This window comes from Pantherophis guttatus, chromosome 6 (assembly GCF_059756535.1).
Source record: "Pantherophis guttatus breed Tessera chromosome 6, ASM5975653v1, whole genome shotgun sequence".
NCBI lineage: Eukaryota > Metazoa > Chordata > Lepidosauria > Squamata > Colubridae > Pantherophis > Pantherophis guttatus.
Window position 1 is genome coordinate 72,953,211 of NC_142068.1, and position 26,987 is coordinate 72,980,197.

At 38.0% G+C, this 26,987-nt stretch overlaps 1 protein-coding gene across 2 annotated transcripts in view; it reads left to right on the forward strand.

Moving 5' to 3' along the window:
• Positions 1-26,987, forward strand: part of PRKG1 (protein kinase cGMP-dependent 1) — an 873,884-nt gene that overhangs the window by 582,162 nt on the left and 264,735 nt on the right. For both annotated transcript variants that reach the window (XM_034425955.3, XM_034425954.3), the window contains exon 4: positions 25,511-25,616. In XM_034425955.3, the coding sequence (XP_034281846.1) occupies positions 25,511-25,616 (106 nt within the window). The remainder of the gene's footprint in view (positions 1-25,510; positions 25,617-26,987) is intronic.

Consider the following 26,987-nt stretch of genomic DNA (forward strand, 5'->3'; position numbering starts at 1 on the left):
TTACTGGGGCAACACCACCAATATCATCGAAATACTGTACCTACAGTACAATATGAGACTGTTGTTTGAAAAGGATTCACACAATCATCTTTTTTAAAATGGAGAATTCAGTAGTAATGTGAAACATGGAAACTCATGGCTACTTCCTTAATGTAGAGGAAAAAGGGAACATTCCAGGCCAATGGAAAGAAGTAATCTAGAACTAAGGGAAATTTCCTAACAGTGAGAACAATTAACCAGTGGAATGCCTTGTTTAGAAGTTGTGGGTGCTCCATCACTGGAGGCTTTTTAAGAAGAGACTGAACAGCCACTTGTCTAGAATGTTCTAGGATCTCCTGCCTGTGCAGAAGGTTGGACTAGAAGACCTCCAAGGTCCCTTCCAACCAGTGGTGAAATCCAATTTTTTTTACTACCGGTTCTGTGGGCATGGCTTGGTGGGCGTGGTGTGGCTTGGTGGGCATGGTGTGGCTTGGTGGGCGTGGTTTGGTGGGTTTGGTGGCGGTTTGGTGACAGGAGAAGGATACTGCAAAATGCCCATTCCCATCCTACTCCAGGGGAAGGATACTGCAAAATCTGCATTCCTTCCCCACTTCTGGGGGAAGGATATTGCAAAATCTGGAGCCAATCAGAGGTGATATTTGCCAGTTCTCTGAACTGCTCAAAATTTCCACTACCGGTTCTCCAAACTGCTCAAAATTTCCGCTAACGGTTCTCCAGAACCTGTCAGAACCTGCTGGATTTTACCCCTGCTTCCAACTCTATTATTCCTATTAGATAGAAAGAATAGTCTTGGTAGTATCTATCATCCATCTATTCATCTATTCATCTATCTATCTATCTATCTATCTATCTATCTATCTATCTATCTATCTATCTATCTAATCTATTATCTATCTATAAACAAAGCAAGCTAGGGAACATATTAATTAAATGATTTATATAAGAAAAATATATGTTTTCCTTCAGAATTAATTTATGCCATTGAAATACTTAGTGAATTGTTTTTTGTACAACTTGGTAATATGGTGACATAAAGCAGTGGTTTTACATGGTGGCCATACACTTCTTTGCGGAAGCTGTATTCATTAGTAGCTCATGTTGAATACAAAACTTCCCCAGTTTCAGGAAAAAGAGGGAGAGAAAGATGAGGTTTTTTTTCAGTGTCATACTGCAGTATGTTTTGAAAAGCTACTGCAGAAAATAGCACTCTGACTATGAAATCCCTTCCCACAAAAGGGATTTTGAACAGTGCATTTTAATGCCTAGATGCGATTGCAGTAAACGAGGCATATCAAACTCTGTCTGATTCTTCAAGTTCCGGTCCAGAAAAAAGCAAAGGGGGGTGGTGGTGGTAAATAATGGCAACGAAATCTTTAGAAGGATAAACTCCTGTACTTAAAAACAAGATTGTAGAGATAACATTGATGTGGGTGTAACATTTCTCTACCTTTTGCTGTTGTTAAGTGATTACAGATGAACTATTGATTCTTCTGCATGTCTTAGATCTCTGTTCTCTTCCCCGAATCTTCCTTCCTATGCTTTACATGAGGGATCAATATATGACACTATCCCTAGTTGATGCTATCCATGTTCTTCTCTGTAACTCCATCCTTTGAACTACCTTAGCTCAGCTGAGTATTTATAGAACATGACTAGGAAAGCAAAGAGAAATCCCAGTCCTAAAAAGTTCTGATACCTGCATGGCTCAGGCAAATATTGAGAATGGGTAAATATGATGGTCCATGAAAGACTTTGGTCTGTCTTCAAATTGTCTCCTACCAAACCTCTGGACCAGGGGTGGTATTCACTTACCTTTGCTACCGGTTCGCAAATGTGAGCGCACACACCACCTCCGCGCATGCACAGGACCAATCGAAAACGGGATGTGATGACGTCCAGGTGGATGGGCGGAACCTTCCGCAGCCACCGCTACCGGTTTGTCCGAACCGGATAGAACCGGCTGAATTCCACCACTGCTCTGGACTGTGAGAGAACAACTGTGTCTAACTGTCTAATGCAAATGCTTCCAAACTCTCTTGCTGGTTACAGATCATTTAGCGGAATTAGACCTTGTCTATATTCCCCATTATTTGGTATCTCACCACCTTTTCTGTTGGAGCCTATTCCTTTTGAGAAAATCGTGTTCTGTCTGTTGGATTGGTCTAGTATTCTTGTATTTTTCCAAATGAAAAATAAAATGAGCTTTAGATTTTTTTTGTGTGTGGGGGGATGTTTTACTGTCGAAGTCTCAGCACTAGGCACAATAATATGTTGATAATGAAATCAAGAGCAGGGGAAATAATGAGGAGCTTGGTGTCACGACGAAACGGATGGTGGATTCCTGGTCTCCAGGATCGCCACCGAAAGCCCCGCTGCTGGACTGTCCTTTTTGGACCTCACGGTCTAGTTTTGACTGTGATAGTGGAAGGCACATCCTGACGATCCCAGGGAAGCCGCAAAGTCCCTGGTTGATCCAGGAAAAGCCCTTTTTTCTAGCAGTGGGGTGGCAGCCATAATAGCTGCTGAAATTGGGACAGCTTCGGAAAGAATAGAAGGATGGGTGTTTTACTGTTGAAGTCTCAGCACTAGGCACAATAGTATGTTGATAATGAAATCAAGAACAGGGGAAATAATAAGAAAGGCAACATTAAAGGATGCCAGCCTATATTCACAAAGTCTCAGCCATGGTTAGAAGATCAGCACTATTAAATTTGCGCTGTACATTTTGTAAGTAGCAGTATAATAGACTGAGATTCTTCAGTTACAATTGGAGCAAGCACAGCTGCTGATTCACTACTGTTAAATATCACTTTTTTTTTCAATGCCATCTTACACTTACTCCAACCTTTTGCTATAGGAACATCTTACCTTAACCCTAACAATAATCCTAGGCAAATAACAGGCAAGATGCGGAGTGGGAGGAGGAGCCCATGGTTGCTTAACAGGGAAAGAAATTTTGGAAAGACCCACCTTAATTTTTCAGGCTGTAATAAGAGAAAATGAGAGGTTTGTTCTTTCAGACTTACAAGGTAGTCATCCAATTGAGGTAGAATTAGCTGATCTGGTTATGTTTCCTGTTTGGCTTACTTGGTAGAGCTAACACAGCCCTTGGTGCTCCCTGTAACTACAACACTGAATTGCAAATCAGTCCTGGAGCTTATATTGCTTCTTTAATGTTCTTGCATATATTTGTTGATGCATTTAGTGTGATAAAGTAAATTAAATACTGAATTTCACAGCTTCCTTTGTAATCAATTCTTAGTGGTTCAATATATTACCAGAAGTCAGCCATCACAAAACTTTATTTAGAAAAGAAACCCAATAAAACGATTATGCACCCCAAACTTTGGAATGTGAACAAAGGAAAACTCCCAATACTTCCCCATAATAGGGAAAAATCCAGTCTTATTCCTGTTTATGAATGTCAGGATTCAGAAATGTATAGGGTGTCAATTCGCAAAGCATCCCTGGCCTGCTCTCAAGTTGCCATAGGCAAGTGGGATGGGAAAACAGTGAAGCAGCCAAAAACAAAAGCACATTCCAGACATATCTCTCTCAAGGCTGTCTCCCAGGTGTTACCCGCAGCAGCCGGAGGAGAGTGGTATCTACAACCCATGAAATTGCTCCATTGGCGAATGTGACTAATGACACACCCTACTCAAAATTTCCGCTACCAGTTCTCCAGAGCTGTCAGAATCTGTTGGGTTTCACCCCTGGTCTGTAGTCTAGATAGCAAAATAACAATATTGTACAAGAAGGCATTGTATTAGCAAACCATATCCAAATTGTTGTGAAGAAAGCTACATTAAGATGTCACCAGGGAAGGGTCTTGATTTTAACAGTGCTGGAATCCAACTTATGAGTGCTTAAATACAGTAAATATCAAGAGACACTTTGAGCTAAATGGAAAGTTTTAAACTTTGTAAAAGATTCTTTTAAAGACTGCAAGAGTGGTAAGGCAATTTGGTGACAAGTTTTTTTTTTAAAAAAAGTCACTCCAGATAGAGAAAGGAAATGGACACCTTTTTGTTTCCCTCCTACATACAAAATGTCATGACCAAATCCTGTATTGAAATGAGGTCAAAGGTTGGAAGTGTAGAATTTGGAAGCCCCATAAAACATACCGTTTCCCTGAGATGGATTCTATTTATAGGCTTCCCCCTTTTAAAAAGTAAGGACGCAGTGGCTCAATAGCTAAGATGCTGAGCTTGTCGATTGAAAGGTTGGCAGTTCAGCGGTTCAAATCCTTAGTGCTGCATAACGGGGTGAGCTCCTGTTACTTGTCCCAGCTTCTGCCAACATGCAGTTTGAAAGCGCGTAAAAAGTGCAAGTAGAAAAATAGGGACCACCTTTGGTGGGAAGGTAACAGTGTTCCATGCACCTTTGGCATTTAGTCAAGCTGGCCACAAGACCACGGAGACGTCTTTGGACAGCGCTGGCTCTTCGGCTTTGAAACGGAGATGAGCACAGCCCCCTAGAGCCGGGAACTACTAGCATGAGAGGAACCTTTACCTTTATCTTTTAAAAAAAATAATGGCAGAAATGTCACAAGAATATCAATTTCATGAGATTTTTAGATAATGCTGACGTCACAAAATGCATTCTTACACATTTATTTAGGGATATCTTCAGTGCAAATCATATATCCCGGGCTAGTCCTTGATCTGAAGTCTTTGGTGTGGAGAATAAGTACCCTCCTCTGTATCCTCTGAGGAACTTTAATGGTCTTAAAAGTTTCTCTTTCCTGTCAGGGTTTTGAGGAAACAAAGCAGCAAAGATGTGCCTTTAATGCAGTGGGCCTCTTCCCAAATACAGAAATTGAACTGCCAGAAAGCAAGGCACGCAGTATTTGTCTAGAAAATATCACAAAACTGCAGAAAGACTATTGAAGACCACTAAGAATCAAAACTCACAGATACTACTTCGTAACTTACTTCAAAAACTTAGTCTTTGTTTTCTCATGAAGGGTTTTTTTTTCTTTTTTTCTTCTTTTTTTCATTTAGTGTTTCTGTTATTCTTCATTTTTCATTATCCAAGATTCATTGTTAAAAATAAACTGAGCTTGTATGGCATATAGTGAACTAACTCTAAAAACAGAAAAACAGAAAAAACAACATAAACTATTGATAGAATTTTCTATTAATTGGTGATGATTCTGATTATATTGGGTACCATTACTAATGTATGATTATTGCTCAAATAAATAAACTGATAAAATATTATCCTAATACTGTATGCAGTATTAATCTATTGTTAGGGAAGTTCTTGTTCAACTAAAACCATTTTATGTTTTTTTTTTGTTCCTTGATTTAATTTAACTTTCCAAATGTGTCTTGCAAAACTTGCCAATAATAAAAATAAACAATGGAAATAATAATTTCTGAATGCAGACTATTAAGTCTTGGCTCATAACACACCAGATTTCACTGGAGTTGAAAGACTAAAGCGTGGATAATTGATATGTCAAAGGAGATCGTAGACTAAAACATCGATCCCCAAACTTTGTGGCTTGGATGCCCAGCTGGGGGGCAGAGGCTGCGCGAGCAGCGAGCTGGCGTGCAGGTGTGCGTGTGCAGCTCAAATTGTGTGAGCGTTGGGCTGGCATGCACAGGCATGCACACACAGCTTGACTTGCACAAGTTGAGCTCTGCACACATGTGCACACATCTCATGCAGCCTGGTTCCAAATAGGCCATGGCCCAGCAGTGGGCTGCAACCTGGAGGTAGAGGACCCTTGGACTAGAACACAAAGAATTGGACAAGATCGCACAGTATCAAGAGCTGAAAATCAAAATTGAAAGATTACATATATCTTTAGCCACGGTGGTCATAGTGGTTATTGGCATACTAGGTGCCATACCAAAACATCATGGATGGCACTTAGAAAATCTGCACATTGATAAATTTTTTGGATCTGCATCAGTGGTGGGTTTCTACCAGTTCACCCCAGTTTGGGCAAGCCAGTAATGGCGGTGGCGTGTGGCTCCGCCCACCTGCCCGGACGTCATCATGGACGCTCTGCGCATGTACGGAAGATTTTGTGCATGCACAGGAGTGCCACACGCAAGTGCGCGCTCCCGATTCTGAACCAGTAGCAAAGATAAGTGGAACCCACTACTGATCTGCATATATTTTGCACCGATACATTATAACATCCCAGATTCTTGAGGAGAACTTGATGCTATCACCAGCTGTGACTTCACGTTATAAATAGATTATAATAACCTGTCCAGCAATCACCCTTCCCCTTAGTTTCCTACCTCATTAACCAAAAATTTCCAGACACAAAATCCATTAGTATAATGAAGAAAAGATGAATATTTATAGCAGTCTTAAAGCACAAACATCATCCTTTTTATCAGAACTAATAATACATGCTTGGTATCTTTTTATTGGAAATAGTATATTATTTATTCAGGTAGAAATCTTTCATAGCAAGTTAAGATTTGGTTTAACAAAGTTACAGTCTAACCTAAGAAGAGATAAGGAGAATCCAAGACCTCAGTGCCTTCCGTCGTGCCCTTAAAACCCATTTTTTCAAGCAAGCTGGGCTGGCTTAAGAAGAAATTTTTAAATGTTTTAATTGGTAGTGAGTTTTAATTGGGCCAAATTTATATATCTTTTAATTGTTTTTTAATATTTGTACTGCATGTTTTTTAATTTTGGCTGTACACCACCCTGAGTCCTCAGGGAGAAGGGTGGTATAAAAATTCAATAATAAATAAATAAAATAAATAAATATGCTCTGTTATTTGTGTAAAAGTGTTGGAAATTTCACGACTCTTATAATTTACGAATGCTATCTGCAGAGTTCTTTTCATCTCAAGGCAGCTGTGGCTTAAGCCATTATCAATTTAGTGGTGTCATGGTTAATTATTTTACTCTATGTAAGTATTTAGTTTCCAAGTGTTATTTGGAAGTGCTGTCAACCTGCTGTGATGCTAAGTATAGACGAACAGTTCAAATCTTTTATATAATTGGACTTTCACTACGGCTTCTGAAAACAAAGAGTATATTTTACCAACAGCTGTGTCTGCTTGGATAGGGAGGAAAATCATTCATTGTTTTGGCTTTTTGTTTTCAGCTAATCCACCCTGTAGGATTACAGCCTATTATAACTCTCACCAGAAATGTAAGCCTCTTGCTGTGCTGTCTCTGAATCAGTGTTTACAGACATGGAGATCTCTTTGGCTTTTTCATTTTAATAAGTATTTGTTCATCATCTGTAGCAAATGTTAGCACCTGGCTTTTAATTTATTACTATTTTTTTAAAAAAGAAGGAAGCCAAAGCCTTCTTCAAAAAACATGCTATGAGATTGGAAGAAATAATAAACAATAATATTCAATAGTAAATTAGAATAAAGAATAACAGAGTTGGAAGGGATCTTGTAACCATCTAATCCAACCCCCTGCTCAAGCAGGAAATCCTATATCATATCTGATAAGTGGCTGTCCAATCTCTTCTTGAAAGCTTCCAGGGATAAAGCTCCCACAACTTCTGAAGGCAAAGCTGTTCCATTGGTTGATTGTTCTCACTGTCGGAAAATTTCTCCTTATTTATTCTTGAATCTGTCCTTGATCAGTTTCCATCCATTGTTCCTTGTCTGGCCTTCGGGTGCCTTGGAAAATAGGTTGACCCAGTGGTGGGATTCAATTTTTTTTTATTACCGATTCTGTGGGCGTGGCTTAGTGGGCATGGAATGGCTTGGTGGGCGTGGCTTGGGAAGGATTCTGTAAAATCTCCATTCTCACCCCACTCCATTTCTTCCTGATCAGCTGGGACTCGCTAGGCAGAGAAGTGATGGGGGCAGAGCCAGTCAGAGGTGGTATTTACCGGTTCTCCGAACTACTCAAAATTTCCGCTAACGGTTCTCCAGAACTGGTTAGAACCTGCTGAATATTACCTCTAGGTTGATCCCATTATTCTAATAAAGATAATAATCTCCCATTTTGTCGTTACTTTAAATCTATTTTTTCTTAATTTTTTTGTCCCTTGATTTCATGCAGCCCTCCAAATATTTTTTGTAAAATCTGATTGATTCTTGTTGGATTTTTTTTTTTTATGTGTAAGATTTCATTACATTCTATTTCATAACCCTGATTTCTCCAAATGGAAAAGGCGTTTCCTAATTATGTTTCCCAATCACAGAATCTCTCCTGATGGTTAGGCATTCTCAGGGAAAGTTGGAAATGGCAAGAAAATAAGGAAAAATCAAATAGAAGCTATTTTCTCTTTGAATTCATAATAGAGTAGGTAAAGTTTCCTGTCTATCATACAGTTGAAGTAGATGTAACATGGAACAGTTATGTCTACTTCAACTGTGATTAGATTTTCACCTTTTAAAAATGACAATTAAACTGGCGCTGAAATATAAAAGCTACACATTGGCTACCGTATTTTTCAGAGTATTAGACGCACCTTAGTTTTTGGGGAGGAAAATAAGAAAAAGGCTGATTGGCAGGTGGATCGGCCTCCCTGAATACCCCCAATCAGCTGTCCCCAGAGGTGAATTTTAGCAACTTGGTTGTGAGCTCTGTGCCTTGCTTTTTTTGGCTTTTTTTTTCTGCCTCTGAAAGCCTCCAAAACAGCTTCAGAAAAAAAGCCTCTGAAGCTCTGCTTGGGGGCTTCTTTTGTGAAGCTTTGTTTGGGGGCTTCTTTCCTGAAGCTTCGTTCCTGATGCTTTTTTCAGCCTCTGAAACCGTTTGAGAAGCTGGGTGGGGCTACATTCAGAGTATAAAATGCACCCAGATTTTCACCCTCTTTTGGGAGGGAAAAGGTGCGTCTTATACTCTGAAAAATACGGTAATTGTCTTGTGAATTGTTTTCTGTTTTCTAGGGAAAGCATAAGGATGAAACATAGGTCTGGTGTCTGCTTTGATCCTAATATTTTTTTTATTGCTGAAATTCAGTTTAGCTCATTCGGTGAAGTGTTTATTTTTATTCTTTACCTTTTCAGCTCTTTAGATCAACAGAGCATGTCCCCAGTACCTTCATTCTTGTTCTTTTCAATGTTGACCCCATCACTTTAAAAACAGTTCTGCTCATATTTGCTTGAAGAAGTGTAGAATTTACTGTGTGATGAAAATCGTACTGTATGAAATAAAGTCCTGTTCAAACATTTTGGGTCAGCTGTGATTATATAGGTTCAACGAAGGCATGGGTACTGAGGGATCTTTAAGATGGGATTAGTGAAGTGTCTAGACCAATGTTTATGTGTTTTCTGCAAGGATTGGAACAGACTTCTGTTGTACTGGTGATTCTTAAATCAAAACAGAAGCTCCTTATTCATTTGTTGTTAATTATTTATTCTGCTGATTTCTAATATCTCACAGAGCTTTACAATGACTAAATAGAATAGAAATAATAAATAACTTCTACATTATAACCGAGTTACAACTCTCATCACTTAAAAGGGTTTTAATAATGCCAGAATAACCCTTGAAAAATGTTTCTGTACCGCACCAAGGACCACAATGAGTGCAGAAGATAAACCACATAGAAAAAGATGTTTTCTCAATGATCCAGAGCCAAGGCTCTCAAATATACCCAATAATCTGCACTTTATGATTCATTCAGAAATAAATTGAAAACAAGACTGTGCTCCTAACATAGGTGAAGTCTGTGCTAAATTCTGACCACTGAGTTTTATACTAACTAAAGTTTGAGATCATCAGAGGAAAATATTTATTAAAAGAAATTTAATTTAATTTAATTTAATTTCGAATTTATATACCGCCCTTCTCCCTGAGGACTCAGGGCGGTGTACAGCCAAGATAAAAAACATAGAATACAAATATTAAAACATTTAAAAATATATATAAAATTTGGCCCAAAAAATTAAAAATCGCAGACTAATTAAAAGGATTTAAAAATTTTAAAATTTCTTCTTAAGCCAACCCGGCTTGCTGAAAAAGATAGGTTTTCAGGGAACGACGGAAGGCATTGAGGTCCTGGATTCTTCTTATCTCCGGGGGCAATTGATTCCAGAGGGTGGGAGCCCCCACAGAGAAAGCCCTCCCCCTGGGGGCCACCAGCCTACATTGTTTGGCTGATGGCACCCTGAGGAGGCCCTCTCTGTGGGAGCGCACAGGTCGATGGGAGGTCATCGGTAGCAGCAGGCGGTCTCGGAGATAGCTAGGCCCTATGCCATGGAGCGCTTTAAAGGTGATAACCAACACCTTGAAGCGCACCCGGAAGACCACCGGGAGCCAGTGCAGCTCGCGCAGGAGTGGTGTTACATGGGAGCGCCATGTTGCTCCCATCACTACCCGCGCTGCTGCATTCTGGACCAGCTGGAGCCTCCGGGTGCTCTTCAAGGGGAGCCCCATGTAGAGAGCGTTACAGTAGTCAAGGCGAGAGGTGACGAGGGCATGAGTGACTGTGCACAGGGAATCCCGATCAAGAAAGGGCCGCAACTGGCGAATCAGGCGAACCTGATAAAAGGTCCCCCTGGTAACAGCCGTCAGATGTTCCTCCAAAGACAGCTGCCTATCCAGGAGGACTCCCAGATTGCGAGCCCTTTCAGTGGGGGCCAAAGACTCGCCCCCAATAGTCAGTGATGGAGTCAACTGACTATATCGGGATGCCGGGAGCCACAGCCACTCAGTCTTGGAAGGGTTGAGCCTGAGCCTGTTCCTCCCCATCCAGATCCGCACAGCCTCCAGGCACTGGGACATCACTTCAAGGGCATCGTTGGGGTGGCCTGGGGTGGAGATGTACAGCTGGGTGTCATCAGCGTACTGGTGGTATCTCACCCCAAAGCCACGGATGATCTCGCCCAGCGGCTTCACATAAATGTTGAACAGAAGGGGCGAGAGGACCGATCCCTGCGGCACTCCACAAATGAGAGGCCTCGAGGTCGACCTCTGCCCCCCTGCCAACACAAACTGCGACCGGTCGGAGAGAAAGGAGGAGAACCACCGTAACACGGTGCCTCCCACCCCCAACTCTTCCAGCCGGTGCAGCATGATACCATGGTCGATGGTATCAAAAGCCGCTGAGAGATCTAATAGGACCAGAACAGAGGAATAACCCCTGTCCCGGGCCCTCCAGAGATCATCAACCAGCGCGACCAATGCCGTTTCCGTGCTGTGCCCAGACCTGAAACCTGACTGGAACGGATCCAGATAGGATGTTTCCTCCAGGAATTGTGGAAACTGTTGCGCGACCACACTCTCAACAACCTTCGCAATGAAGCGAAGGTTGGAGACAGGATGATAGTTAGCCAATATTGCTGGGTCCAGGGACGGCTTCTTGAGGAGAGGCCTCACCACCGCCTCTTTCAGGGCAGCGGGGAAGTGACCCTCACTCAAGGAAGCATTAATAACGCCCTGGAGCCAGCCTCGTGTAACCTCCCGGGAAGCCAGTACCAACCAGGAGGGACACGGGTCCAGTAAACATGTGGCCGCACTAAGTCTCCCCAAAATCCTGTCCACATCATCGGGAGTCACAGCATCAAACTCCTCCCAGATAACATTCTCAAGACTGTTCCTCGTCACCCTGCCCTGATCAGCTTCTGTCATAGTTGAAATTTTAATTCTGGTTTCAAATTCTAAACTATAACACTCTACTAGTTTCTAATGATGATTTGAAAGAGCTGCACATTTTTAAATGAACTGTAATTTCTTTGGGTCCTTTCATAGAGTTGGATTTATTTTAAACCATTCTTTTCCACATTAATGATTTTGAGGGATAAGACAGTGTTTCTTGCTTCAACTATCATAGCTAATATTGTTCTCTAGAAACAGGCATATTCCACTGGCCATTCTATTAAGTCTGTGCATTGTTTAGAACATTGTCATAAAATGACAAAATGAGATGAGAAAATGGTGACATTGTGAATGTAACTCTGGGGAACCTATTAGGCTTTGCAATAAACTTTGTATTCAAAAATGTCAAGCATTATTATGCATAATTTAATCGCAAGAAGCAGCAAAATAATGCTCTTATCCATTGGATAGATATCCTTTCTCTTTCTGATGTCATGGTCTGTGAATAGGTGGTTTTCTTTTCACTGCTTTTTTTTTTAAAAAAGGTATTGGAATAATAATCAAAAAGAATTGCTTATTGTAAGTTTCGGAACAGTAAGGAAGCCATGCCATAGCCCCTTTTATGCGGTTATTATTCATGAACTGAAGTATCCAGCAGAGTTGGATTGTAAGTGAAAATATCCAAGTATTTAAATGGTTTTCACATGGCTTCATGCTTGCCTAAGTATATTTTCCCCGGGAGTTTGCTTCACTAATCACTCTCCTTATATCAGTCTACCTATTGATATAATATCACAAAGAACATGTTTTAAAATTTAAAAGACATAGCCTAAAAATCCCCAGTTCATTAGTTGCAGCATAATGATTAGGGATGTACAGTCGTTTAGATTCAAAGATGCTAGATTGCTTTGAAATCCACAGCCCCCATGTAGGAATGAGATATCTTCCCAGTCTATTCAGTTCTGGGACTATCAGCATGACTTATGTATCATCCTCCCTTTTGGTAGATTTCAACGATAAATTGACCACTAACTGAGAGACGTGATGGTGATCTGCGTTTAACTGCATCTGCAAAATTTATAGAATACATAGATTCTCTCCCCCTTTTTACCTCTATTGCAAAATTAGGACTGCTGCATAGATGGTATGGATTTGCATTTACCCTTGGTGCAGGATTAGGGATTAGGGATTTCATGGAGAAAGGGAAAATAGATCTCATGGAAAGGGGGGGGAAACATACAAAGAGTGCAGAGAAGAGCAACAAAGATGATAAGGAGTTGGAAGGCTAAGGCATATAATGAATGACTGAGAGAACTAGGCATGTCTAGTAATCTAATTAAGAGACTAGGGCTGATACCATAGCAGTCTTCCAGTACTGCACAGAGAAGAGGGGGTCAACCTATCCTCCAAAGCACCTGATGACAGGACAAGAAGTAACAGGTCAAAGATCATTAAAGAGACGTCCAACTTAGAACTAAGGAGAAATCAAAAGATTTATAAATGGAGTAGGTTTGTTGAAACTGGTAGAACTAAACTTAATCTAACTTCATTGATTTCAGTAGACCTTAGTTTAATTATTTCTAAGGTTTTCCAACATTTGTTCAAAAAGAGGTAACTGCTTGGTATAAAGAAGGATGCTTTATTTATCATTGACCATTACAAAGTTTATCTTGTGTTTTCTAAAGGTGATTCTTTAAGTGGATACCAAATGGACTAATGTTTTAATGAGGACAGTATTTCTAAAATAATATATCCCAGGACTATTTACATTGCTAATGTAATTGGTCTTTCTGATTATTAGCAGCAATGTAACAGTATAGAAATTAGCAAGTTTAGTTTTGTTTTTTCCTGATGTTGTTTTCATGGAGAAGACTTTACCAAGAAAAACATGGTGATTTAATTTGACAGTGACATTGAATTTACATCTTCTGTAAAGAAACGACGTATTTTGTGGTGACATTAGCTTTCCTAGAATTTATGTAGAAATAGCTCTTGTCTGCAGATGTGTGTAGATCTTCAAAGGAAAACAAGAAAAGTATTGTTTCTTTAGTGAGATCTTTTGTAAAGATTATAATTAAAGGAGAAGTGGAACAATTCAAGATTATTGGGAACAGTACACTCAGAAATTACTGTTAAGATTGTTTGCTACTATGAAAATGGATTTAAAGGAGGGTACTGAAGAGAAACAGATTTTACTGGACAAAATAGAGGCTGGAGCTTATTTGAATGAGGATCTGAAAGTGGATTTAAAAATGCCAAACCACAAGAATGATAGGAGGAAAAAAAGGCCACACTGGATTTACAAGGGAAACCAACTGATATAATAATTAAAGGGGGTTAAAATAATAAATCATAAGTGACTTAAATAGTATTGTTATTTTGGCTTAACAAAAAAGATGTGAGGGAAATTTACAACATGAGACAAAGATAAACTAATAAGAAATCAACTGGTGGGACATTATTTGAAGGGATTAACAATTAAGCTTTTAAAAATTAAATGGAAGGAATATAAAGTGGATTTATATGATCAAGCTCCATTAAGAGCAACCAGAAACAACCCCCTACCCCCATATACACACAACAGGCATACAAATAGATACCAGATGAGAGATGGGAAGAGATTTCTTCTGTGGTATTCTGTCATAAAAGGAAAGGAAATAATATAAAACTAATTTATTTTATTTTAAAATTATATATATATAATTATATATATTATATATTAAATTAGTTTTGTCTGTGTCTGTGTCTCTGTGTTATTCCTGATAGCTCTTCATGCACTTTTGTTGATTAGGACTGAATAATAAGATATTATAATTTGTCTACTGGTAAGAGATGAACTATGGAAAGAAGAGATCTTTTATTGAAATATCAAGGAAAGTGATATGTGACTGAAATTGTTTGTATTGTCTGGAGGGAGGGGAAGTCATTCCTTTACATATCTTTTTTTTCCTATTATTTTTTATTTTTTTTATTTTTCTGTTCACTTTTTATATTATTCTTGTTTGTATGTTTCTTATCTTTGTATTTGTAAAGTTTAATAAAATTATTATTTTAAAAAAAGAATTTGGTACTGTTTATTGCTACTAAACAATGCGACAAAACCGTTCAACAAAGAATATTTTATTTATTGTACAAAATAGATTCCCCCTGGCCTTGCTGTCTGTGAGTCTTTTTTGTCAGTTTCTTTCCATCTATTGCTCCTACAGGCAAGAATAGATCAATCCCCCCTGAAATTTTGTTTGCTTATTTTATGAAAACTCTTCTTTCTTCCCCAATGACTGAAATTTTGCCTGAAGAAAAAGTAGCCACTTTTTTTTTTTACTAGAATATATATTTATTGCTTTCCTGTCTTTATCGTAATACTTTTTCTTTTCAGAGTTACTAATCTTCAGTTTGTCAATCCTTCAATATTTCTGGTCAGAACATTCTTCACTTTTTAGCTTCTCTGAGGGAGATGGATGGTTCAGGAAAATACATACATACATACATACATACATACATACATACATACATACATGCCAATTCTGAAATATATTCATTTTTCTATTATGCTATATTTACCAGACAATTCTTGTTAAAATTAATATTTCATATTGTAATCTTTAGACTTGTTCCTCTCCCTTATCATGTAATAATTCCTAATATCTGATACCATTAAACCTACCACATATGGGCTACTAAAATAACAGCAGAAATAAAGAAGAATTATTTAGTCGTTGCTGCTATCGATTGGGGTTCGATTTTATAGTATCCTTTCCCTGCCACACCTACCAAGCCACACCCACCAAACCTGTAGAAATTTTTTTTGAATCCCACCACTGTCACTAACCGTCAGGTGCAAGTAACCAGGAACAAGAGTTGAGTTCAAAGCACTAAAGGTTTATTACATGCTATACCCACAAGAATCTGATTTACTAATGCTCAAGGCAAATTGGCGCAAATTGGCACTGTTTGTATAGCTGCCCATCTCACCAATGGGAAGGAGAAGAATTGGCACTTTGCCACCTTTATTGCAACAAGACAGGACTTGGTAGTGGCTCTAACCTGTGTTTGATTAAGTTTGTCCTTTGTTGAGAGCCAGAAATGCTCTAGACAACTCTTTTCTCATTTCGTGCCCCTCTGTAAACCCCAGAGAATTATGGAATATGTGAGATGAGATAGAGAGACCGCCTAGGTGTAATCAAATCCAAGGCTTTACCCTCCCCCTTATTTTAAGCAGCAACCAAGGCTTTAGATCACGGGTGTCAAACTTGCGGCGTCACGTTGCGGTCACGAGATGTTTCGCGACGATTTCCCCCTTCACGGGGGAAATCGCATGTGACCCATCCGGCCCACGGACTGCCAGTTTGCCACCCCTGCTTTAGATAGATCATATAGCAGACCAACAGGAACAACTCAGCAGCTACCTCTGAAATAATTTAGTATTTATTTATTTTGTCATGTTTATGTAGTGTATATTGGAAGTGGTGACCTTTTGAAAGCTCCATGCAACAAAATTCAATTTTAATGTATGCCGATTCAAACTGACAATAAAGTTATTCTATTTCCTATTCCCATTCCACTCCATTCCATTCTATTCTATTCAACTGATGAATGAACCTTTTTGACCCATCAATCACTGGAGGGAGGCCAGATCAATCAAATAGGTCCAGCCTCCATGGAGTGGAAGGTAGCGTTAGAGAATCCCATAGCAATCAGGATATGTAGGAAAACTTTGGAAGCCAGAAGTAATTGTCTGAATCAGGGGTCTTTAAGTCTTTAAGACTTGTGGACTTGTGGACTTCAACTCCCATGAATTCTGGGAGTTGAAGTCCACAAGTCTTAAAGTTGCTAAGGTTGGAGACCGCTGGTCTGAATTATAGCTCCAATAGGTCATAATTATAAACTACATTTTGGTATTTGCTCTCTCTTCTGTAGACCCCAAATATTAGCTATATGTTGGCAACTTCAAAATTGACAACTTGCTCGTTAATTCTTGTACACTACAAAAGGGTTTTTTTCTAGGCCTCTGAGCTTTGAGTTCTTGTAAACGATATCATATTGTTTCTGGAAAAACCAATTGTAATTTTTAAAATCTTTTTTCTTTTTAGTTACATAGATCAGGTCCATTATCAGTTTTAGCAGCCATATATTTAATACCAAATTATGCATTTCTTTGTATAGTTTGTAAATTTATATACAGTATGAATGTATGTGTGATTGTGTGTGTGTGTGTGTGTGTTATTGTTCGTGAACGAAGGGAGAAGTAGTTAGAAAAGAGTTACGAAAGAGTTAATGTAACAAATCAGAAAAATATTGAATAGACATTTTCGGAGAGAATCTGTAATACTTCAATTGGATTTTCAAAACCTTGTCAAAATAATTTTTATATCTACTATGAATTATTAATATTATATAAGAAGTCACTAAACCCAGGCACTTGCATCAAAGTCATACCTAATCCTGTTGACTAAAATATCCATTCTAAAATTGATTAATATGGTGAATTGGTTTATGTTTATATTGGGATCATTTGTGTAACATCAGTTTTTATACACAATTATTCATTGTGAATTTCTACTATTTCATCTGTTTTTAAATCTTTTTTATTTTATGTCAGAAAAGGAATACTACTTAAATGGGTATAATTATTTTGTCATTACTTCCTTTTTCTTTATCCTACTAAAAAGTTAATTTTGTGATATACTTGGGTAGTTAGAAGAAATTGAAATCTGATTCTTTAATAAGACTAATCTGGTATCCAACTCCTTATCCCTGAATTAATAAATTTCCCTATAGGCAATGTTGACAATGTTAATACCTTTTCTGGGAGCAATGTGTGGGGGGTGAATTACCTTCAGTTATGTTTTCCTAATTTACAAATCTGGTATTCTTTATCCAAATACTAACCAACTCCAACTCTATTTAATTTTTAACTTTTAACTTGTTGCTCGCATCCAGTTAGAATAAAGCTATGATTTTGAAGAAGGTCATTGAGTTATAGCTATAAGAAAAGAAGGTGACTAGAGGGTAGAGCTTTTTTTAACCTCTTTAGAGCAATTAATATGTTATATTAAAAATAACTTTAGCCTCAGACCTGTAAATCTGAGCCTGAGTGGAGCAGCAGACTAATTCTACTGTTAAAGGTAGTATTTAGCTTCCAGCTGTCTGCAGTTACTGCGAGTTCAATTCTCACCAGGCTCAAGGTTGACTCAGCCTTCCATCCTTTCTAAGGTAGGTAAAATGAGGAGCCAGTTTGTGGGGGCAATAAGCTGACTTTGTATAAAATATACAAAAGTATGAAGGTTATTGCTTAATGCCTTGTAAGCCGCCCTGAGTCTCCGGAGAAGGACAGCATATAAATCAATTTTTTTTTTTTAAAAAAAAATCTGACTTCAGTAGAAGACATCAATTTTTAAAAAGTTAGCTTTGAAAGTTTAAAAAGTTAATCTGGCCTACAATATGAAAATGAATTATCCTTTTTACTTGTGTTTTACAAACAGCTCTCCATTACATAGGTACTCTATAATCACTTAGCCATTTTTGAACCTAGACTGGCAGCTTGGAAAAATAAACCTATTACTTGTATGAGCAAACATAATTTTTCTGTTGTGCAATTTTATTTTTTAATTCAGGGCGTATGCTGTCAACTTGTCACATACAAATATGGAGGCTGCTCACCCATTCTTCATACCGTTCTAATGTACTTACAAATTACTATATTCAGGTTTCATATCATTCTCTAAGATAGATTGAATATCAACTCTCAGCCTTTTCATAGTATTCAGAGGCAAATTTACACAGCAGTATTTTAAATCTGATTTTTATTGCAAAGAAGAAATGCTCCAAAGTTTGCAATAAAAATACCTATTTTTATTTTTACATGATTTCTAAAGGGACATTTAATTTGATTTTTCCTAATATCTGACACATAATCAAAATTAATACCAAAACAAAACAAAGTGAGATAATGAAAGAGAAGCATGAAGGAACATATATTTTATGAATTAAAACAACCAAAGATCACCTTGAGGTGACCTGAGAAACTTGAGAATGAACTTTCTTACACAATATGTTAAATTACTGCTTGTTGATCGAAAGGTCGGCAGTTCAGTGGTTCAAATCCCTAGTGCCGCGTAACAGGGTGAGCTCCTGTTACTTGTCCTAGCTTCTGCCAACCTAGCAGTTCAAAAGCACAAAAAAATGCAAGTAGAAAAATAGGGACCACCTTTGGTGGGAAGGTAACAGCATTCCGTGCACCTTTGGCATTTAGTCATGCTGGCCACATGACCACGGAAACATCTTCGGACAGTGCTGGCTCTTCGGTTTTGAAACAGAGATGAGCATCACCCCTAGAGTCGGGAACGACTAGCACATATGTGCGAGGGGAACCTTTACCTTTACCTTTTACCTTTAGACTTAGAAGGATCTGCAAATCCAGACCTTCATTTAAACCAGTGTTTCTCAACTTCAGCATTTTTAAGATGTCTGAATTTCAACTCCTAGAATTCCCCATCCAGGATTGAAGTCCAGACATCTTAAAGTTGTTCACGTTGATAAACACTGAGTTAAACTATGGCTAAATATCCGAAACATAATTTATATCCATGATTTGTTATAAGCTTCCTTACTCTAGTCATGGGTTCATTTGATTTCTGAGATTTCTGAACCCATGGGCATCAGGAAGGTGTATTTATTGACAGTTTCTCCTAAAAGCAGGGGTGTCAAACTTGCGACATCACGTTGTCATCACATGACATATCACAACTTTTTTCACCTTTCTAACCCGGGGGTGGGGGTGGCCAGCATGTGACGTATCCGGCCTGAGGGCCGCGAGTTTGACACCTCTACCTAAAAGTGTTGAAACATCCGCCTTCTTTGAATGCCTCCCCTGGTGTCTTCAAGGAAAGCTGATCAGTTATTTACCTAACTGTTGTAGGTATATTCACACAATTAAAGAGGGTAACTGGGGGAAAGCCACCCAGGTCGACTCATTAAGCCTTTTTAAGGATGTGGCTATTTTAATGCTTCTTCTGAATGATCGCACGGCTCTCATAATCATTAAACATGATAGACTACAGTGCAAGCCGATTTTATCTGTCTTTAATAAGGAGTCTGTGGATGAAATGTAATGGCATATGGTTGTACAAAAAAAAAAAAAAACCAGATGGCTTGTTTCAGGCAGAAAGCACATTAGAAAGAATTCCCTGAGGTTTTTTGGTGAATGACATGATAAAACAGATGTCAGCCAGAAGGCACCATAGAGCAGTGACCCTTTGAGATGCATTTTATGATTGGGAGAGAGAAGGAAGTAATATTTTGAGACACTTTTACTGATCAAGGAAGGATGAGTGATTGTGAGTTATCACTTCTGCGATATCTTTCTTCCACTTAGTATTTTGGAGATGAATAGTATCTTCAAAGGCATTGATAAGTGCACATGAATCATACTGTAGCAAGTAGCGTTTACTTTCTAAGCATTTTAGTCTTTTATATCTAATATGGATATCCTAGTGATTCGCATTTATACATTTGTAAATTATAAATGTATAAAGGCCCATTCTCATTTAGGAGTTCTCAAGCACGCTCAGTTGAAGGTACTGTGGCAAATTCACTGTCTGTCTGACCAGCAAGGAAAAAAAAATATTCCTGATTATTTTGATTTGTATAAGTGTAATGAAGGAAAAAAAATGCCATAAAAACTTTAAATATGGGATCCATTGATCTGTGGCTCAGTGATTCAGTGATCCATTGATCTGGTGATGGAGGACAGCAAGCAAGAGATAATATTCACTATCCACTTCTCTTATTGCACTCAGGTCTATAAAAAGCATTTAGTATTATTCCTGTTTAAACCTCCTTTCATGCACTTGTTACTATATTAGCATTTCTGTTGTGTAAAGTCTAGTTTCATAGTAAAGCCTTACAGAGAAACTGCTGATACTCAACTCTCTATTTTTATGTATATTTCTGTCTGGCAAAGTACAAATAGAATATGCATTTTAAACTCGGAAGCTTTTATTAATGGATACCCATAGATGTAGTTATGGAGATGCTATAAAGAGTTTGGAGTAATGGTTCTAGTAATGGTAATTAAATATAGAGCTGTTTCTGTAGGAAAAGAGGCATCATGATATGGAAATTAAGTGGCATTTTTCCTGTGGAGAATTAATGAAAGGAAGATAGTCTTCTACCCATTTCTTGTTCCCTTTGCAGATGCTTGTCCACCAGCCAGCATATGTTCTTCCCTGGAATCTAAGACATATTTATAATTAAAATATAAATGTTCTAAAAGGGCTTCAAGGGCAACAGTTTTAGAATTAGCCAGGGCACACATATGCTTTATTACTGTGCATATTTATTTAAAGTTTAGCTGATCAAATCGCAATTTTTACGGTTAGATTATCATTTTTGTATGGAAAAATGTGTGTAATACATACAGCTATAGATTTTCTAGTTCTGCCTTGAAAATGCCCTTCCTCACATTGCATTAAGACACCTACTTTGGAAAAAATTTAATTTGTAATCTTACATTTAGTTCTTGTTTCTGTTCCGTTTGATAAACTCAAACAACGTGTGCCAATGTGCTCACTATAAAAAATGACAACGGAGCTTATCTTAATCTTAAAAATTATCCTAAATTAACTGGGGATAATCTTCCATTGGTGAAAATCTCAGAGCTAAGAAAGTGTTAGGATTACGTTTCCATTTATGATGTGTATGTATGTATATAGATCAGGGGTGGGTTCTACTTACCTTTACTACCGGTTTGCAACGGGATCACGCGCACGCCTTGCTTCTGCGCATGTGCAGATCGCTGATGATGACATTTATTTATTGGTTATTTATTGGTTCAATTTATATGCTGCCCTTCTCCAGAGACTCAGGGCGGCTTACAATGAGTTAAGCAATAGCCTGCATACTTTTGTATATACCTGCTTAGTTGGGCTTTCACACACACCCCCCCAAGCGATGTTCTTTTTTATACAAAGTCAGCTTATTGCCCCCACAATCCGTGACCTCATTTTACCTACCTCGAAAGGATGGAAGGCTGAGTCTGGTGAGATTTGAACTTGCAGTAATTGCAGGCAGTTGGCAGCTAGTGCTACTTAACAGCACTTTAGTCCGCTGTGCCACCAAGGCTCCATCCAGGGTGGTGGGTGGGGCCTCCCACCAGTTTTACTACCGGTTCTTGCAAACCAGTCCGAACCGGGGGCACCCCATCACTGATATAGATACTATATAAATAATATATAAATAATCTGTCCATTACCCAAGCTGAAGGTGATTTATTGAAGAATGCATGGGAGGTTGTTTCTTTTTTTTAAAAGAAAAGAGTAATATAAAGCATATGGATTCATTTAGAGAATTAGGAAAACAGAAATAGATGAGACAACATGACAAATTCCATTGGCAGACGTCTAAGTGATTATTTAAGCCCACTTTATACTCATGAAAGCAAACTTCCTCCATTCATTCTCTATTCCTTTGGTCATCTTGCATGTCACTCAGAGCATTTGCTATGCAGCACCATGCATCTGGTGATAAATTCATTCAGAGCACTGAAAATCCCGGCTTGAAAAGATAAATGGCAATCAAAACAGCTAATGCAGACAGTTTACAAATTGCACATGAAATCACTGGAATGTTTAACTTTTTTTAAAATCTCTCTCATGCTGTGTGTCTATTCATAGTTTTGAAAAAAAAACCCTTCCTCCGTCTGCCCTTCCCCCATTTCTGATACATGAACTGTTTCTTTTTTGTAAGGAGTAGAAAAATAGAGAATAGAGCTGGAAGGCAGCTTGGAGGTCTTCTAGTCCAACCCCCAGCTCAAGCAGGAGATCCTATACCCATGATGGCGAACCTATGGCACGTGTGCCAGACGTGGCATACAGAGCCCTCTCTGTGGGCATGCACGCCGTCGCCTCAGCCCAGCTTCAATCGCGTTTCTCCATCGCGTTTCACTGAATCAATTCCAACTTCTCGCGAAAGAAAAAGATCTCGCAAAGTTGGAATTGATTGAGTGAAACTTTTTCACTCGCGCGCTTCACAATGGGGGGAGGTGGGGTCCCGTCCACCTCCTGAAGCCCATTACGACACGAAGCCACAATGCAACCTACGCAACTCTTTCATCCCTCTGCTGCGGTTCTGTCATGGCAGAGGGATGAAAGCAGGGTGGATAAAAATCAATGATTTTTTTAAAAAAATCAAAAAAATCAGACTTTTTGGTTTAAATCGGATTTTTTGATTTAAATCAGATTTTTTTGATTTTTATCGAATGTATTTTAATAAAAAACTTTTGGGGTAAAAATCTATCATAAGATAGTTTTCTATTTAAGATACATAAATAATTTAGTTTATTCAGCATGAAATGGAGCTTAGTTATGTAGCATGAGGCTGTATATTCTGCAACACTGGGACTATTGGTGAGTCAACAGTGGGTCAAAGGAGTAGCAGAAATGACAGTTGCTCTTTAAAAATTATGATTTAAATCGAGTTGATTTAAATCAAGCCTTTTTACTAGTGATTTAAATCATGATTTAAATTGTGATTTAAATCAACTCAATTTAAATCAAATCCACCCTGGATGAAAGAGCTGTTGCCCTGTTGCAGCGATGGTGATGGGCAGAGCCTTAGTGTGGGAGCGAAGCGCCCCTGCACTTGCCTTTGCGCAGCAACAGCATTCCACCTTGATCATGGTACATTTGCTGTTGCCACCAGCAAAGAGGGCTGGGAGAGAATGGCAGGGCGGAACTTGTGGGGTGGGAGCCATCCTCCAAACCTGGCCTCCTTCCTCCCTCAACGGTGGCCAAGAGAAAGAAGGGGGCAGCATGAAAAAGCGCTCCCCTCCCCTGGCTGAGCACTGAGCATGATGATGATAAAAGCAATATTCCTAGGAATAGAAAAGACCTAGCTTAATTTCCATTATTATATTAAACATACTGATACGTCTGGTAGATGAAAGCATGTGGAACATACTCCAAAATTTGATAGAAGAATTGTTCCAATTTGTTTAACTGGCAGTTGTATCAAGAAAAAAAAAATTGGCATTCTTTTCTTCTTTTCCGATTTAATGAATAGTTCATTCCTGATTTTATGGTTGGAAACTGTGGTTGGGAACTGATATGCATTAACCTCCCAATAATCCTCATGAGTCTCAGTGAAATCATTCTCTCTATAGGTGTGCATGCAATCGGATAGTAATAATATAATCTAATTCTGTCTATACTTATTCAGAATGAAAGTGTGTTAAATTAAATTGAACTTTCTTTGTAATAGGCACGCATAGGTTTGCTGCCTAAGGTTGCAATCCTATTTTCATTCATAAAAGAAGTAATAAATTCCATTAAATGTACTGACTCTTACAATATGTTATATTTCACCAATTAGATATCAGGCAACCAACTTAGTTTTTCCTTATAAATAAGTATCCCAGGCTTGGAGGATTTGGGGTTCCCCCCTCCCCTCATATCTCTATAAGAAGATGAATTTGAGAAAAGAAGCAGCTGGAAGGGGGGATTTTAAACCTCCGATCAACATCTGAATTAAAGTATCATGAGGCCACTTTGGAAGAAATAAAAACAAGAATCCACTGGAAATAATGCTGGAAGCATAATTTAATTCTAAACTTCTTGGGTTTGCTTTGCATACATCTACTTTTTCAGTATTTTTCCAGTATATTTGGGTTATCTATTTGTTTGTATTATATCTCACCTGCCGTTCAAGAGTTCAAGGTGATACTTTGCTCCAACTCAACAACGATGTGAGTTAAGATGTAAATGAGACAGAATGACAGGCTCAAAGTCATCTCCTGCCTTGGTTTCCCCAATGCCGGAGCAAATAGCAGTCCAGTCTTACAATTAATTTCTATCATGAGGATCTTTTGAATACAGTTTCATCTCTAAACAATCCTGTTTACATTCAATGCCCCCGTTACTTTCTTAAAACAACATCTGTTGTATTTAAGCAAATGATACTATTCCTAGTTGAGTCATCAGTTTCTAGAACTACTTCTTTTTCTTGTGCCATATCCATCATCAGATGTTGGTGATCATGCTGGTGATCCTATTTTTATCAACAGCTGCACAAAAAAGTGCTGCAGAGTTTTGTCCAAACCAGTCCCTTAAATTGTGAAGCCATGATGTTCTTCTTCTGCCTGGACTTCATTTGCCTTCAATCTTTTCTTGGAGGATTAAGTGAAGTATGCCATATTTTTCCTGAGTGTCGCAGCACATGTCCAAAATATTTTGCTTTTTAATGGTTTTGATGATTTCCCTTGGCTTTCCCAGGTGGCTATCACCTCCTCATTTCTGATCCCAATCTTGACAACTCTAAGATGTGTAGAATTCAACTCCCAGAATTCCCCAGCAAGCATGCTGGCTGAGGAATTCTAGAAATTGAAATCCACACATTGTAACATTGCTAAGTTTGGGAAACACTGTTCGAAGGCGAAGTGACTGGTGAAAATAATCTGGAACTTTTCCTTTTGACTGCTTCCTTTTGAATCTCCTCCTTTTATTTATATAAAGGTATCCCATTGGAACATACATTGTTTCCCATCAATTGTGATTTGGACAATCTTGTAAATCCTTTGTTCAATGAAAAAAAGAAAATTCTAGAGTCAAATCCAAGAAGGTGCAAGTCCACATTGGTGTACTGCATTAAAAAAAGAGAAAACTCTAAGCCAGCATTATTTGAATACCTGAAGACAAACTGCATAAGGGATTAATGAGAAGTGATTGATTTTGGGCATTCGTTAAGAAAATTTTAATCCTATCTTCTTCTTTTTTTAAACACATGATTTCTCCAGAAAATTTCCTCCAATTTTAGGATGAATTATTTATATCAAGTTACAAGGAGGAATTAATGAACACAGACCATAATATTAATTGCCCAATATGTTTTGTTTCACTTTTTTTGATTTGAAAACAGGAAAAACAAATAATAATTTTCAGGTTTTCTCATTGGTTCTGCAATTTACGAAGTTTTTCTTAAATAAAAATATGCTAATCAAAATTCCACTTGTCATTTTTCCCCCCAGCTCTCGTAAATGTGAAACTTTGGGCTATTGATCGGCAATGTTTCCAAACAATAATGATGAGGACTGGCCTTATCAAGCATACAGAGTATATGGAATTTTTAAAAAGGTATGGCACTGGTTTACGTATTTGTCATTTGGAAGCATGCAACATTTATTACCATGCTTGGGGAATATTGTATATATATTTGTCTTGTTGGAGGGGGGCTTGTGAATGAGTGGTCATTTCTATTCAATTTTTAATTTGTTCTTTTAATGACATTAATGGCATAAGAGCTTGAAAATAGAGGGCAGTGATTGAAGGTCTCAGATTCATTATTGTTTGCCTTTTATCATAGTAGCTATTCCTCTTAAGGTTGGTAGCAGAAAAGTAAGTAACAGAATAAATACAGCAATCATAGAAAGAGCAATGTTTACAGATCCATTTGGAATTTCTCTTTTAAGAACATATTTATTCAAGATATAGAATAATTTCTTAAAAGCATAATATGGCCTAATGCTTTTTAAAATAATATTTAATAATCATATATTTTAAAAGTATGCATTTGTATCTTTCAGACAGAGATATTACTGTTTGGTTCGGGGATGTACAAAATGGAATGTGAATGAGTTAGAGAAGAAAAGAGATTTAGTGATGCGTATTTTAAATTTATTAAATTTGAATTTAAGCCCCTTGAAAAGGATTCAAGTAGTTTTGATTTCCCTAATGCAGTATCAAAGTGCCAGAAAGTTGAGATGTATAATTATACAAGAATCAAATATATTAACATAAATCTCCTTTAATTAAAGGTTATTAAAGGCTGGAAATATAAGCTCCTTCATTCAGAAAAGAAAAAGAGCGCTACTAGAAAGGTTTAAATAGCCAACAGGTCACTGGTGTTGTCTGGGTAACAGAATTCACATTAATTTTCCAGTGTTTTTATTACTGCATTCATTGGAGAAAAACAGCAACCTTTCCCAAATGAAGTTAAAAATATTTTGCTCAATTTTGGAATTAGGAAAATGAGAAGACATTAATAATAAATATTCAGTTTAATTTATGATTGGATAGGCAAATCTTGTGCATGAAAGATTGTTGAGTCATACTCTTGTGTGGAGTTTCAGGGCAATGTGTTCCACTGAAATCAGTGTGCTGCACTCCATTTTTATCTTAATTCTAATTGATTGTATTGTATTTGGGACTGCTCTTTAATAGCATTGGAAAAAGCAGAGCTATTACAGAGCACTGATACCGCAATGTTTCTGTCATGGTCTGAGGTCAAGATGAATGCAGTGTCGTAGGCAATTACACAAAACCCAAGTTTCCAGGATATGGTTCCATGATGGTTAGGTACAATACTAACCTTGAATAAATATAATTTAGTTAAGATCACATAAAAATCCTGCTTAGACTTTAAAAAGGGCTCAAATCTGTTGAGTAGATGGCTAGAAAACTATTATATTAAGGATTTCTGTAGCCTTCAAATTGAACCTTTATTAT